The sequence below is a fragment of the Conger conger genome, chromosome 5 (assembly GCF_963514075.1).
Source record: "Conger conger chromosome 5, fConCon1.1, whole genome shotgun sequence".
NCBI lineage: Eukaryota > Metazoa > Chordata > Actinopteri > Anguilliformes > Congridae > Conger > Conger conger.
In genome coordinates, this window is record NC_083764.1 from 32,995,507 (window position 1) to 33,009,149 (window position 13,643).

At 39.0% G+C, this 13,643-nt stretch overlaps 1 protein-coding gene across 1 annotated transcript in view; it reads left to right on the forward strand.

Moving 5' to 3' along the window:
- Positions 1-4,516: 4,516 nt before the first annotated feature.
- Positions 4,517-13,643, forward strand: part of LOC133129468 (nesprin-3-like) — a 529,943-nt gene continuing 520,816 nt past the window's right edge. Inside the window, exons 1-3 of the mRNA XM_061243585.1 lie at positions 4,517-4,884; positions 8,218-8,380; positions 12,669-12,841. Coding sequence (XP_061099569.1) covers positions 8,237-8,380; positions 12,669-12,841 — 317 coding nt within the window. The 5' untranslated portion in view covers positions 4,517-4,884; positions 8,218-8,236. The remainder of the gene's footprint in view (positions 4,885-8,217; positions 8,381-12,668; positions 12,842-13,643) is intronic.

Consider the following 13,643-nt stretch of genomic DNA (forward strand, 5'->3'; position numbering starts at 1 on the left):
CTATCTATCTATATATAGTTCAGGCTTATGTTGCCCTGCTACTCTAGGATCTGATTTTGCAAAATAACTTAGGAAAATTATGTCTGACCCTGGATCAATGGGTAACACTTTACACCCCAAAGAACAGCATCTCTGTATCACAGTTTGTAGCTATTCTGGCCATCAAATGTCTATTGGTGTGTCTTGTTGGGATAGCTAGTATTCTCCTTTCTTTAGCTAGCTAGTCTATATTTGCTTGGTGGTAAAGTAACGTTAAAACATGACGTCAAACAAAACATGCAAACACGTGACACTGCACTGTTGCAGCAGTGCCTGACATGACAACCACATGCACTGCCATGTAATTCCAATGGAGGGAAGAAGGGTGAAACTGATATAGGATTAGATGGATGCATTTTTAAATATGGCTTTATTTATATGGCCTTTATTTTTTTAAGATTCTACGTGTCCTGGAGCACTTGTTAAGATGTGATAATGAACACCACTATGTACTATGATATTCACATAACAAAACAATGCAGCCCCCAACCCAGTTTAAAGCATTTATAATTATGAAAAAACTGGTTTAAGCAGGTGGGTTTTAATTTGTGGCTAATTAGTCTTTATATCATCATCTTTATATCAGTGGTCACATTAATGCAGTATTCTGCATTATATAAGCAGAGCAAAAATAAAAAAATTCTAATTCAAATTTATCTTGCGTTCCAAACAAGCAGATATTTTGAGGTTAACTTTGTTGTATTAAAAGGTGCAGATTTAAGAAGCTACAGCAACTGTGACTGACCCTGTGGAAATCATTGCTGCCACACACATACACACATAGACTGACCCTGTGGAAATAACTGAATGTGTTTCTAAGCCAATCAGCTTTTGGCATCTAGCATGTATTGTAGTTAGTATCATAATATTTACATGGTCCTGGGTAGCAAGTTATAGAAAGTAAAGCGCATGCATCTCTTTCATCTCTCCTCTTTTTGTGCTTGCTTAGTGACCTAGCTAACTAGTTGGTTGAAAACAAACTTTCAAAAATCCACTTGCAATGGCACAAGCCAAACGGTAGCTGAAAGTTTAGCAAAATCAGCCATCGCAATGCTTCCAGACAATTACCGTAACTTCAGCTATTTCATTTTTGACTCAGTCCGGAAAAGGTGGAAAAGAATGTGGTTTCAGGGGTTCAAGGCATGTTGGCTAGTTCATTGAAATTCTTGCTGCTGTGATGTGTAAGGACCATTACGTATTTGATAGATAACAGTCTTAAACTACTTACGTCTCTCTTTTCTTTTTAAATGGTCAAATACAAATTATATTAGTCATTAATACATTCATTCATTCATTCATTCATTATCCTAACCTGCTTATCCTGAACAGGGTCGCAGGGGGGCTGGAGCCTATCCCAGCATACATTGGGCGAAAGGCAGGAATACACCCAGGTCGCCAGTCCATCGCAGGGCACACACACCATTCACTCACACACTCATACCTACGGACAATTTAGAATCTCGAATCAGCCTAACCTGCATGTCTTTGGACTGTGGGAGGAAACTGGAGAACCCGGAGGAAACCCACGCGGACACGGGGAGAACATGCAAACTCCACACAGAGAGGCCCCGGCCGATGGGGATTCGAAGCCAGGACCTCCTTGCTGTGAGGCGTGCCCTTAGTCATGAATAGTTATTATGGAAAAATTAGTTTATTCAGAACGTGAGTGGGGTATTGTAAAATGCAGTTTTTAAATGGTTTACTTTCTGATCACATATATATATCATCGGTCAACCACTGTTTATATAGACATTACATTACTTTCCGGTGAAAAAAGTCTGGAAATTCAACACAAAAACTATGTATAAAGTGAGAAATAATCGTTGCCAAAAGCCAAAAAAAGACAGGAAATTCACAGAAGAGATTAAAGAAGAGATATTCAAGGTATGACAATGAAAATAATAGTCATAGAGGAATATCAACATCCATTTGTTTCAGTCAGTATATATATCTCCATATCTTCATTTGAAATTATGTATTTCTAAATATTTAACTGTTCAATTTAATCTTGTCTTGAATAAGACATATGTAGGCTTTATTGATAAAGTTAAGTTGTTTCTCTATCATTACAGGTACTCATTAAATAAAGTAAATTCATATTTCACCCCAATGTTTTAGCTCTTCTCTTTGTTCCTAATGATAAATGAATCTATATTGCATAGTAAATGCTGTACTGGTCTTAATATCAAAATCAATGGAAAGAATAACCAGCTCATTTCAGCTCAATCACTTTCCTGTCTTTACCATTCAATTGTGATCGAGCAAGGTAATGTACGTATGGGAAAGATCATTTTGAATGCGAATTCATTTTGCCATTAGACTATTTCCAAGATAAGAAATCAGCTGATAATTGTTTGCTGAACTATTGCTTTAAGGCTTCATCTTCAAAATATAAATGCTAGTGCTGTTCTGGGTACATTTATTTCATTACTGATTTAGAGTATGTGACGTCATGTCTATGTGAGCCCACACAAAATATGAATGTGGGTTGCACTGTTAAATCATTCCATCCTATAATAATGTTATAATGATGATAGACATAATAATAATCAAGAAAATTGTATTGTATATTGTAAAATTGTATATAGCACTTTTCAAGAACCCAAATACTTTCCAAAATCTGTGAGGAAAAGGACAATTACTATGGTGACTAATAATACAATTCTGATTATTTTTATTTATTCTTTATTTATACAGGGAGGACTGATTGAGTCTGACTGATGTCTCATTTAAAACAGTTCCCTGTTAACAAAAATCAGAAGCAGTACAATATGTACTGGAAATGCATTTAAAATAGAAATATACATTTTACAATAGAAACTAATACAATTTAAAAGTGAAATCAATCAAATCACAAATTCACTGCTGTGATGTTTCTCTTATGGTACAGAACATCGATTTTCATGCCTGCTACCATTTCTTCAGATATGCACAATGTACTTACGTAATTTGGCGCTGATTACCTTTTTTAGTTTCTTTTACAGAGCATTAATAACTAGAAAGTAACAAGACACAACATTTTATGTACATATAATAATGATACGTACCTAATTGATTTTAAGAAAATCAGAAATTAATCAACTCCTGCGTTCCCCTGAAAATAATGAATTTGGTTGTTGATTCAAAGACGCCTTGTCAGTGCATAGGTCAAGAGAATGTTCTTGGTGCTTCTGTGAATTTCCTGTCTTTTCCGGCTTTTGCCAATCATTATCTCTTCTTTAAAACATAGTTTTTGGCTTGAATTACTCCTTTTATTCTCTCTTGCCATACACATAGGAAAAAACCTCTTTGAATACCTGATCCATCGCAGGCAATCTTCTGCAGATACAGGCCCCTCCATAAGTATTGGAACAGCAAGGTCAATTCCTTTGTTTTTGCTATACACTATAGACAATTTAGTTTGAGGTGAAAAGATGTACATGAGATGACAGATCCAGAATTTCAGCTTTTATTTCCTTAAATTTTTTATCTAGATTTGTTAAACAACATATCACCTTTTTTGAGTTTATCTGTCTGTTCACCACGTGATGCCGAGGCCCTCCCCAGCCTGGCACCACACCAGATACTTCAAATGAATATTTCTAAGTATTTCAGTAAGTTTACTTAAGAAATAGAAAGTATACTACACAGAAACTTTGAAGTATTCTAAAGTATACTTGCAAGTAATCCAGTAAGTTCACTTAATAATGAAAGTGAACTACCCAGATACTTTGAAGTATTCAAAATAATGTAAAAGATGTAAATAAAAAGTAATCTTGCTTTATAATTGGAAAGAAATGTGTCATGTCTAGCATTGTACCATTTTGAGGTCAAGTTTGCTTTTGTTCACTTTTTGACCAGGGGTGCCCAAATTTTTGCACACCATTGTAGACTGCTGTTGTGCTGCCAGTGTTAAGAGTTTTAAAAAAGCGTACTCAGTATTGGGACATGGGTATAACCAATTGTAAAAAAAGAGAATGGTGCGAAAAACAAAAAGCATCCAGTGAGCAACAGTTCTGCAGGCAAAAATGCATAGTTAATGAGAGAGGCCAGAGGAGAAGGGCTAGACTGTTCAAAGCAGAAAGGTGACAGTCACACAAATAACCACGCATTACAACAATGTTATGCAGAAGAGCATCTGTGAACACACAACGCGTCAAACCTCTTAAGTGAATAGACTACTGCAGCAGAAAAAATAAGTAATACATACCTAAAAAAAAGTGCTCACTGAGCGTAGGTGACAAAGGAGTAAACATGACTACTTCATTTTACATAACCTTAATATGTCCCAAAAATGATCGTGTCCTGAAATTGGGGGCTCCAGTGTAGTCCATAAGCATTTGGATAGTGCTACAATTTCTATTCTTTTGTCTCACTGAGTGTATGTTCACCACAAATTCGAATACCAAATACTTTTTAATGCTAGTATAACATAGCTAGCTAGCTCACTGTCACTTCAAATGTCAGTTACTGCTGTTAGTCAGATTACGGTCAGAAGAGTCATGACGTTAAAGTGGAAGTGCGTCTCAAATTAACGGATTTTATATGTTCTTGCATCTAAATAGTTTACTTGTTGGTGCACTTGTAAATTCATTTGATAAGAATGCGAGTTCAAAGTTACACGAGTGTGGAATTTGAGACACATACTATCCACTTATTTCTAGGGAACTCAGTTCCTAAATTAAATTGTGGGCGGAACGTAGACGGCGGTTTTAAGAACGAGTAAACGGACCTTGTGCTCTGGACACAACAACGCTTCGGTTTTTTAGTTTGTTTTGAATTATTTATTTAGTTTCACGAAAGGCTTTACGGTTAGTTTTGGAAAACTTCACGCGCACGCATAGACCAGAAACGAAAAGACAGCAGGTATCTAGTAGCTTCTTGTATATCTTTCCTTTTCTTCATTTTACAGTTTCTGTGGGTGTATAAGGATTTGGGTAGATATTGAATTCATTTTAGTTTCCTAAATAGCCTATCGGCTTTATCCGCTTAAAGGCTACAGTCTACTTAATTTATGTGCCACGTTCAGTTAGCCCATATGTTGGCTACATATTTTGTACACTCAGTGCATTTTGTATTTTCTGTTTTGTTTTTGTTATTTAGAAATAAAAAGCTTTTTACATGCTTGAAATGTTTTAACACCAGTAACCAGTTATCATTTCTTATAATTGTTAAGTAACAGAGTTGGCCAACAAAAAGAGCCAAACTGAATGCGTTGCGCTTTTAAGAGTATGAGCATGTCAACATTTGTATAGCAACGAAGTATCCATGTTGCTTATAATAGGCTAGGTTGAACTTTAGGCTAACTTGACACCGAAAATAATTTTATGAGCGGCTACACTACACACGATACATCTGTGGTAGCTGAGTATGTGGCATCTGTGCCCCGCGTGTTATCTTGCATGCTGTGTATCAGGAAATTAAAACTCGGAAAGTTGTAGATATTTAGCTGTCGGGCGACATTAAAAGTTTTGTGTCTCTTGCAGAGTTTGTGAAATTAGCTATAGCGTAGGTCTGTAGGTTTACATCATTTAGAATCGTGTTAATGTACAAAGTACACCGTTCTTCAAACAAACTGAATTACTTTAATATGCATCGCTGTAATAAACTGCTTATTTGAAGGAGCGTCAAAGACTGCTGCGGAAAATATGAATGCACATAAGGCTGAAAAAGAGCTTTTGACAACGAAGGAATGTTACGGACGGCCTGTAGCGTATTGGTTAAGTTACATGAGTGGGACCCGCAAGGTCGGTGGTTCGATCCCCAGTATAGCCACTATAAGATCCGCACAGCCTTTGGGCCCTTGAGCAAAGCCCTTAACCCTGCATTTCCCCAGGGGACAATTGTCTCCTGCTTAGTCTAATAAACTGTACGTCGCTCTGGATAAGAGCGTCTGCCAAATGTCATGAATGTAATGATGCTATCTTTTGTTAGATCTAAGGAACATTATACAGTCCCCTCCAAAAGTATTGGAACAGCAAGGTCAATTCCTTTATTTTTGCTATATACTGAAGAGATTTGAGGTCAAAAGATGTACGTGAGATGACAGGTCCGAATTTCAGCTTTTATTTCCTGGTATTTTTATCTAGATTTGTTAAACAACTTTGAACATATCACCTTTTGTATCAGACCACTGAATTTTTAGGTGAGCAGAAGTATTGGAACATGTGACTGGCAGGTGTTTCTTGTTGCCTAGATGTGTCCTGTTAGATTGATTCGTTAAACAATAAATAATAAATATAAAGATAAACCAAAATGAAGACCAGAGATTTTGAAGCTTAGAAAAGAGGGGAAATCCATTGCACAAGCATTGAGGATAGTTTGTACAACAAATTGGAATATGCTGAAAAAGAAAGAAACCGCTGGCGTATTGAGCAACAGACAGGTTGGACAGGTTGACCAAGGAAAACAACAGCAGTTGTTGATGGAAAAACCCCAAAACATCAGTAGTGGTTAAGGTACATGACTAGGACACGCAAGGCCCTTAACCCTGCATTGTTCCAGGGGAGGATTGTCTCCTGCTTAGTCTAATTAACTGTACGTCGCTTTGGATAAGAGCGTCTGCCACATTAATGTAATGTAATGAAGAAGACTTAGAGAGCAGCTATACCACAAGATGCAAGTCAATCACCAGACCTTAACCAAATTGAGCATGCATTTCACCTCCTGAAGAGGAGATTGAAGAGAAAACCCCCTGAAAGAAACAACAACGGAAAGATGCTGCAGTAAAAGCCTGGAAAAGCATCACAGAACAGGAATGCAACAGTTTGCTGATGCCAATTGGTCGCAGTCTTGATGCAGTTATTGCAAGCATGTTACCAAATATTAAGTGTTATTTACTTTTATTTACTGAAATTCTGAACTCTTGTCTCGTGTTCATCTTATCTCAACCTCAAATGTATTCAGTGTATTGCAAAAACAAGGGAATTGTCCTTGCTGTTTCAATACTTTTGGAGGGGACTGTAGTTAGTCTGCCACACGTACTACCCCTTAGCTACATCTGGGTCAGGTTAAACCAGGCGTGTCTGGTCTTGTTATATCAATGCTTCTGTAAAAGTGCTGTAGGATGACCAAACATTTACAAAATAAAGTTTAAACTATTGATAAACCTTAATTAGAGGAAAAATGTTCCTTCAAAGTCAACTATGGTTGGTGCATGAAACCTCCCACTAGGGGGGTGAACGGTTAACCGGTTAACCGAAACTGATTAGTCACCGGTTACAAGAAATTGATAACCGATAACCGATATTTTTTTATGAAGGTGAAATCGTGAGCTCAGTTTGAAATAATGCACTTTCTTCACCAGACGTATTATTGCGGTTCTAAACAATCGACTAGCTTCAGTCGTAGCAAACAAGGGGTTTAAAGTGCAAACACCTCAGGGAATTGAATGCTACAGTATTAGAGTTATCAAATAATTTCTGTTGCTGTTGATTTATGGCTTATTGTAACGTTGTGTCGTTTCTTAAGGTTCACAGAAGATCCGAGTTTATTTGTTGACACGCGAATTCAAACTACCAGCAAACTGAACGTAGCTTCCACTATCTACATAAAAATAAAAAAAACAGTACATCATTGCACAAATGTTGCACAAAGTATTACAATACGCTGTTTCCATTCAATCCACAAGCTTCAGTCATACAAGCAAGCAGTTTGTGGCCATTTCAGAGGGTTAAGAATGCAAACACCGCATGGAATTGAATGCTACAGTACTATAGTTGTCAAATCATTTGTGTGTGTTTTAAATCTGTAGCTGTTAGTTCACTTATGGCTTATTCTATGGCGTTTCTTCATCTGTGTTTATTTGTTGACACGCGAATTGACAGTACTGGCAAACCAAACCTCGCTTTCCACTATGCGCTATCTTCATAAAAGAAATAAAGCAAAATATTATCATTAGGCTCTTTAACCATCGGATATTGAAAGTGAAAATTCCCTGCTTTCAGCGAAAAATGGACACGTTAATCTCACCACCACGATTGTCCCATGCCATATAAAATGCAAGTTTACCGTTACATTAGAATATATCAAACTGGACAGCGACCTGCATTGGCATGAAAGTAAAATCATTAGACCAGCCATCTATGGTAAAACAGACCTGGTGTTATAATATATCAGGCAAATATTGCGTGACCTTGGAATTTTGAGAGCACAACCCCGTCTGTAACAAATGTTTGTTGACATTGACCTTCCTGCCAGGTCGACACTTCAAGTCAACATGACTCAGCAGGAGCAGGAAAACTTTAGGCAGTGTTTGGAGAGTGCCCTGTCCTGGATTCAGGCTGTACATGAGAGACTGAGGGCCAATGACAACACTGAGGGGCCCAGATCAGCTCTACAGGCCCGGCTCAGAGAAACAGAGGTGATGTAATCCCAATACCCTGATAAATATCCTTTTAAGGATCTGTGGTGTGAGTACAGGCATTCTAATTGCAGTACTTACCAATTCTTCCCAATGAAGGTTTTGTCTCTGCAATTGTTGATAGTTAGAGTTTTTGATTTGATCAAGTTATGTAATATGATCTTAAAATACAAGTGAAACTCGAAAAATTAGAATATCGTGCAAAAGTTCATTTATTTCAATAACTCAACTTTAAAGGTGAAACTAATATATTACATAGACAAGTTACATGCAAAGCAAGATATTTCAAGCCTTTATTTGTTATAATTTTGATGATTATGGCTTACAGCTTATGAAAACCTCAAATTCAAAATCTCAGAAAATTAGAATATTACATGAAATCAATCAAAAAAGGATTTTAAATACAGAAATGTCGGCCCTCTTAAAAGTATAATCATGCATATGTACTCAGTACTTGGTTTGGGCCCCTTTTGCACGAATTACTGCCTCAATGCGGCGTGGCATGGATGCGATCAGCCTGTGGCACTGCTGAGGTGTTATGGAAGACCAGGATGCTTCAATAGCAGCCTTCAGCTCTTCTGCATTGTTCGGTCTCATGTCTCTCATATTTCTCTTGGCAATGCCCCATAGATTCTCTGTGGGGTTCAGGTCAGGTGAGTTTGCTGGCCAATCAAGCACAGTAATCCCATGGTCATTGAAACAGGTTTTTGGTACTTTTGGCAGTGTGGGCAGGTGCTAAGTCCTGCTGGAAAATAAAGTCAGAGTCTCCATAAAGCTTGTCTGCTGAAGGAACCATGAAGTGCTCTAAAATTTCCTGGTAGACAGTTGCGTTGACCCTGGACTTAATAAAGCACAGTGAACCAACACCAGCAGATGACATGGCTCCCCAAATCAACACTGACTGTGGAAACTTCACACTGGACTTTAAACATCTTGGATGTGCGGATCTTGTATGCCTCTCCATTCTTCCTCCAGACTCTGGGACCTTGGTTTCCAAATGAGATGCAAAATTTGCTCTCATCAGAGAAGAGGACTTTGGACCACTGAGCAACAGACCAGTTCTTTTTTTCTTTAGCCCAGGTAAAACGCTTCTGGCGTTGTTTGTTATTCAGGAGCGGCTTCACAAGAGGAATACAACATCTGAAGCCCATGTCCAGGATCCGTCTGTGTGTGGTGGCTCTTGATGCATCAACTCCAGCCCCAGTCCACTCCTTGTGAAGCTCTCCCACACTTTTGAATGGCCTTTACCTGACAATCCTCTCCAGGATGCGGTCACCCCTGCTGCTTGTGCACCTTTTTCTTCCACATTTTTTCCCTCCACTTAACTTATTAATGTGCTTGATATAGCACTTTGAGAACATCCAACTTCTCTTGCAATTACCTTTTGAGGCTTTCCCTCCTTGTGGAGGGTGTCGATGATGGTTTTCTGCACAACAGTCAGGTCAGCAGTCTTCCCCATGATTGTGAATTCTACTGAACCATACTGAGAGACAATTTAAAGGCTCAGGAACCCTTTGCAGGTGTTTTGGATTAATTAGCTGATTAGAGTGTGACACTTTGAGCCTACAATATTGAACCTTTCCACAATATTCTAATTTTCTGAGATTTTGAATTTGGGGTTTTCATAAGCTTTAAGCCATAATCATCAAAAATATAAGAAATAAAGGCTTGGAATATCTCACTTTGCATGTAATGAGTCTATATGATATATTAGTTTCACCTTTTTAGTTGAATTACTGAAATAAATGAACTTTTGCATGATATTCTAATTTTTCGAGTTTCACTTGTATAATATGTTGAAAACTGGATTGTCAGATGTGCCAGGTAAATAAATAATTGCTTGATGTTAACTAGCTTGCCGATTTATTTGCATTGTGAGGCTGACCTTTGATTGCTTTAAAATACTTGTATATGTACAGTGCAGTCCATAAGTATTTTGGCAGACATTTTTTTAGTTTTGGCTCTGTACTTCAGCACATTGAATTTGAAAAACAATTTGTGTTGTGGGTAGCACTGCCGCCTCACAGCAAGGAGGTCCTGGGTTCGAATCCCCGTCGGCCGGGGCCTCTCTGTGCAGAGTTTGCATGTTCTCCCCGTGTTTGTGTGGGTTTCCTCCGGGTACTCCGGTTTCCTCCCACAGTCCAAAGACATGCAGGTTAGGCTGATTGGCCCATAGGTATGATGGTGTGTGTGCCCTGCGATGGACTGGCGACCTGTCCAGGTTGTATTCCTGCCTTTTGCCCAATGTATGCTGGGATAGGCTCCAGCCCCCCTGCGACCCTGTTCAGGATAAGTGGGTTAGGATAATGAATAAATGAATGAATTTGTGTTACTGTCACCTTCCTGTCAGCTTTGACCAGTCTGGCCCTTCTCTTCTGACCTCTCTCGTGTTTCTACCCACAGGACTGCTGTTCACTGGACGTTTCTTGTTTTTCGCACCATTCTCCCCAAACTAGAGACTGTTGTGCATGAAATGCCAGGAGATCAGCAGTTTCTGAGATACTGAAAACACCCTGTCTGGCACCAACAATCATTCCACGGTCACTTAGATCACATTTCTTCCCCATTCTGACATTTGGTCTGAACCTCTTGACCAGGTCTGCATGCATTTAGTTGCAGCCATATGATTGGCTGATTGAATATTTGCATGAATGGTAATGGCATGCTGGTGTACAGGTCTACTTGATAAAGTGCTCACTGAGTGTAAATAAATAATTTTAGGTTTAGTGCTGAAAGGATCTGCTTAAGGTACTACCATGCATGCACCAGCATGCACTATCCTATTTACAGGGAGCGCAAGGCAAGGCAAGTTTATTTGTTTTGCACATTTCATACACATAGGCAATTCAATGTGCTTTACATAAGAACAGACAAAAATAAATATAAACGCATAAAATTGTTAAAAGAGTACAGAGATACAGACAGAATTTAAAGAATGAAGTTAAGATAAAGTGCAGTATTTAGTAGTAGTAGCACCATACACTCTAGTATTTAGTAGTAGGCACTTGAAAAGAGAAAAGTACCAGAACACCCCAATACCTAGAAACAGATCCAAACAACAGGTGGTAGCTGGGGTGGTGGAGGGTGAACACGATTGTGCAGACCAGGCGAGCATGCAGAGGCAGTGCATGCAATGAGCAGCATCGGGATGGACTGTTGGTTTACGAAAGGTGCTTGGAGGTAATCTGTGCATCTGATTGGATGAAATTGGTTGTGTTGATTATGGAACGCATGTGAATATGAATGCTGAAGCTGACTATTGGTCAGCTGCGGTAGAGTTCCCTGATTGAATTTGCTCTGCACAATCCATGTGCATTGCTCATACCATGTGCAACACTCATTAGTCTTCCCAATTTTAGGCGACAAACAGTAATATATGAATGTCAATATGTGTCACGTGTGTTTTCTGTGTTCTCACTCCGGTCCTTGTTTTTCCTTTACATGTCTCCGCCCTTCACTCCCTATATGGTCTTCCTTCCTGTTATTTGTTCAGTTTTCTCCTGTTCCTCGTTATCTGTTTTGCAGCTCCCACACCTTTTGGTTGTTTCGTTTCATTTGTGAGTGTATTTAAGCCTGTCTGTTTGTTCTTTCCTTTGCTAGTTTGTCTGCTTTTGTACCTGATCTATTCCTGTCCCCTGTTCTAGCCTCTGCCTCCGTCCCCTCCTCCTCCTGGTTTCCTGTCTGTTTTCTGTTCTGTTGCTTGGATTACCTGATATCGACCTCTGCCTGTTTTTGGATTCTGTTCCTTGGACTGCGTTTTTGGTACCATCACTCTGTTTCTGGACTGCCTTCATGTTAATGGACTCTGCCTGTTATAAGATTAAGCACCTGATGTTCCTGGTTATATCTGTTGGCTGGAATTTGATCTCTGCCTGCCTTGATTTGCCTGTTATTAAAGCCTGACATTTATCTGTATCCCCAAGTCTCCAGTTGGTTATTCTGTCCCACAAACCCTGACAATATAATGACTATTTGAGTTTGTGTTGGTGTGGGGGGGTGTCATAGAAAGTGCTCTAATTCCTACAAGGTTCACCCAATATGGGTCTAAAAACCCAAATTAGAGCTGAAACCATATAGTGATTGTTTCCATCTGTTTGTTTGCTGATGTACGGAGTGAAAACTACAAGAAATGTGTCACTGCCCAAATACTTATGGACTGCACTGTACATACTCTGTCTCCACTTTTCTGACCAGAATTCCACCTCTTCAGATAAAATCAATTCCTAGGTTTGGGGGGTTGTTATCCAAATGTTCATTCTATGTTTTGAAAATGTCCCGTCACTGGCAGGTGATCCGCATTTCAGAGCATGAGGGATGGTTGAAGGTTGACATGGCACTGATTGCTGCGGAGGTCCTGCTGCAGACCGGTGATGAGGCGATAAAGGGCCAAACACAGGCCAGAGTGAAAGAGCTCAAAGCATTATGGGAGGAGACATCCATTTACATCACACACTGTCATAGGTACTGAGACTTGTTCCACTGCTCCTGATGATTTCCCAGTCTGTCAGAGCAAGGTTGTTATGACCTGAACTACGCTGTTGTGAACTACCAGCAGTTCTGTGATGTTAGTTTCTCACCCAGTAAATGCACAACAATTTACACCAAAGGTTGCTAGTTTTCCTATCCATAAAAAGCATATGCGCTGTGCCTCAGGTGGATATTTGTAAATTTGGGAAGCAAACTATTAATCGCTAATTTGCTTGTTGGAACTGGCAAACTGGTATTGTTTTCTAACTAAATAGTTTCAGTGATTGCTTGTCTGGAGTGCACTTTGGGCAGTTGTGTAGTACACCAAACTCTTGTCTCGTGTTCATTTTTTTATCTCAACCCAAAATATATTCAGTGTATTGCAAAAACAAAGGAATTGGCCTTGCTGTTCCCTGTTCCAAAACTTTTGCCAGGGACTGTAAATACTGAGCTCTTTCTTTGCGTGACATTCAAACAACTTGACACGGAAATTCATTAAGCATTAACTACCAGAGCACAATCCACAAGCATAAATTCAACATCTAGTAATTCAACATCTTATCAGCATCTAGTAATTCAACATGTAGTTATTCTTTGAGAGCAATTGTGCAGCGCATGCGAGGCAGCATAGACAAGGAGCCACGTAAGGAATGTCTCACTTGGTTTAAGAAAGGCTCTCCGAGGTAATGTGTACATGATGGGATTGGATGAATTGAGTTGTGTTCATGTGACTAGTTAATTATGGAACATATGTGAATGCGATTGCTGAAGCTGACCGAAGCTGAATTCCCTGACT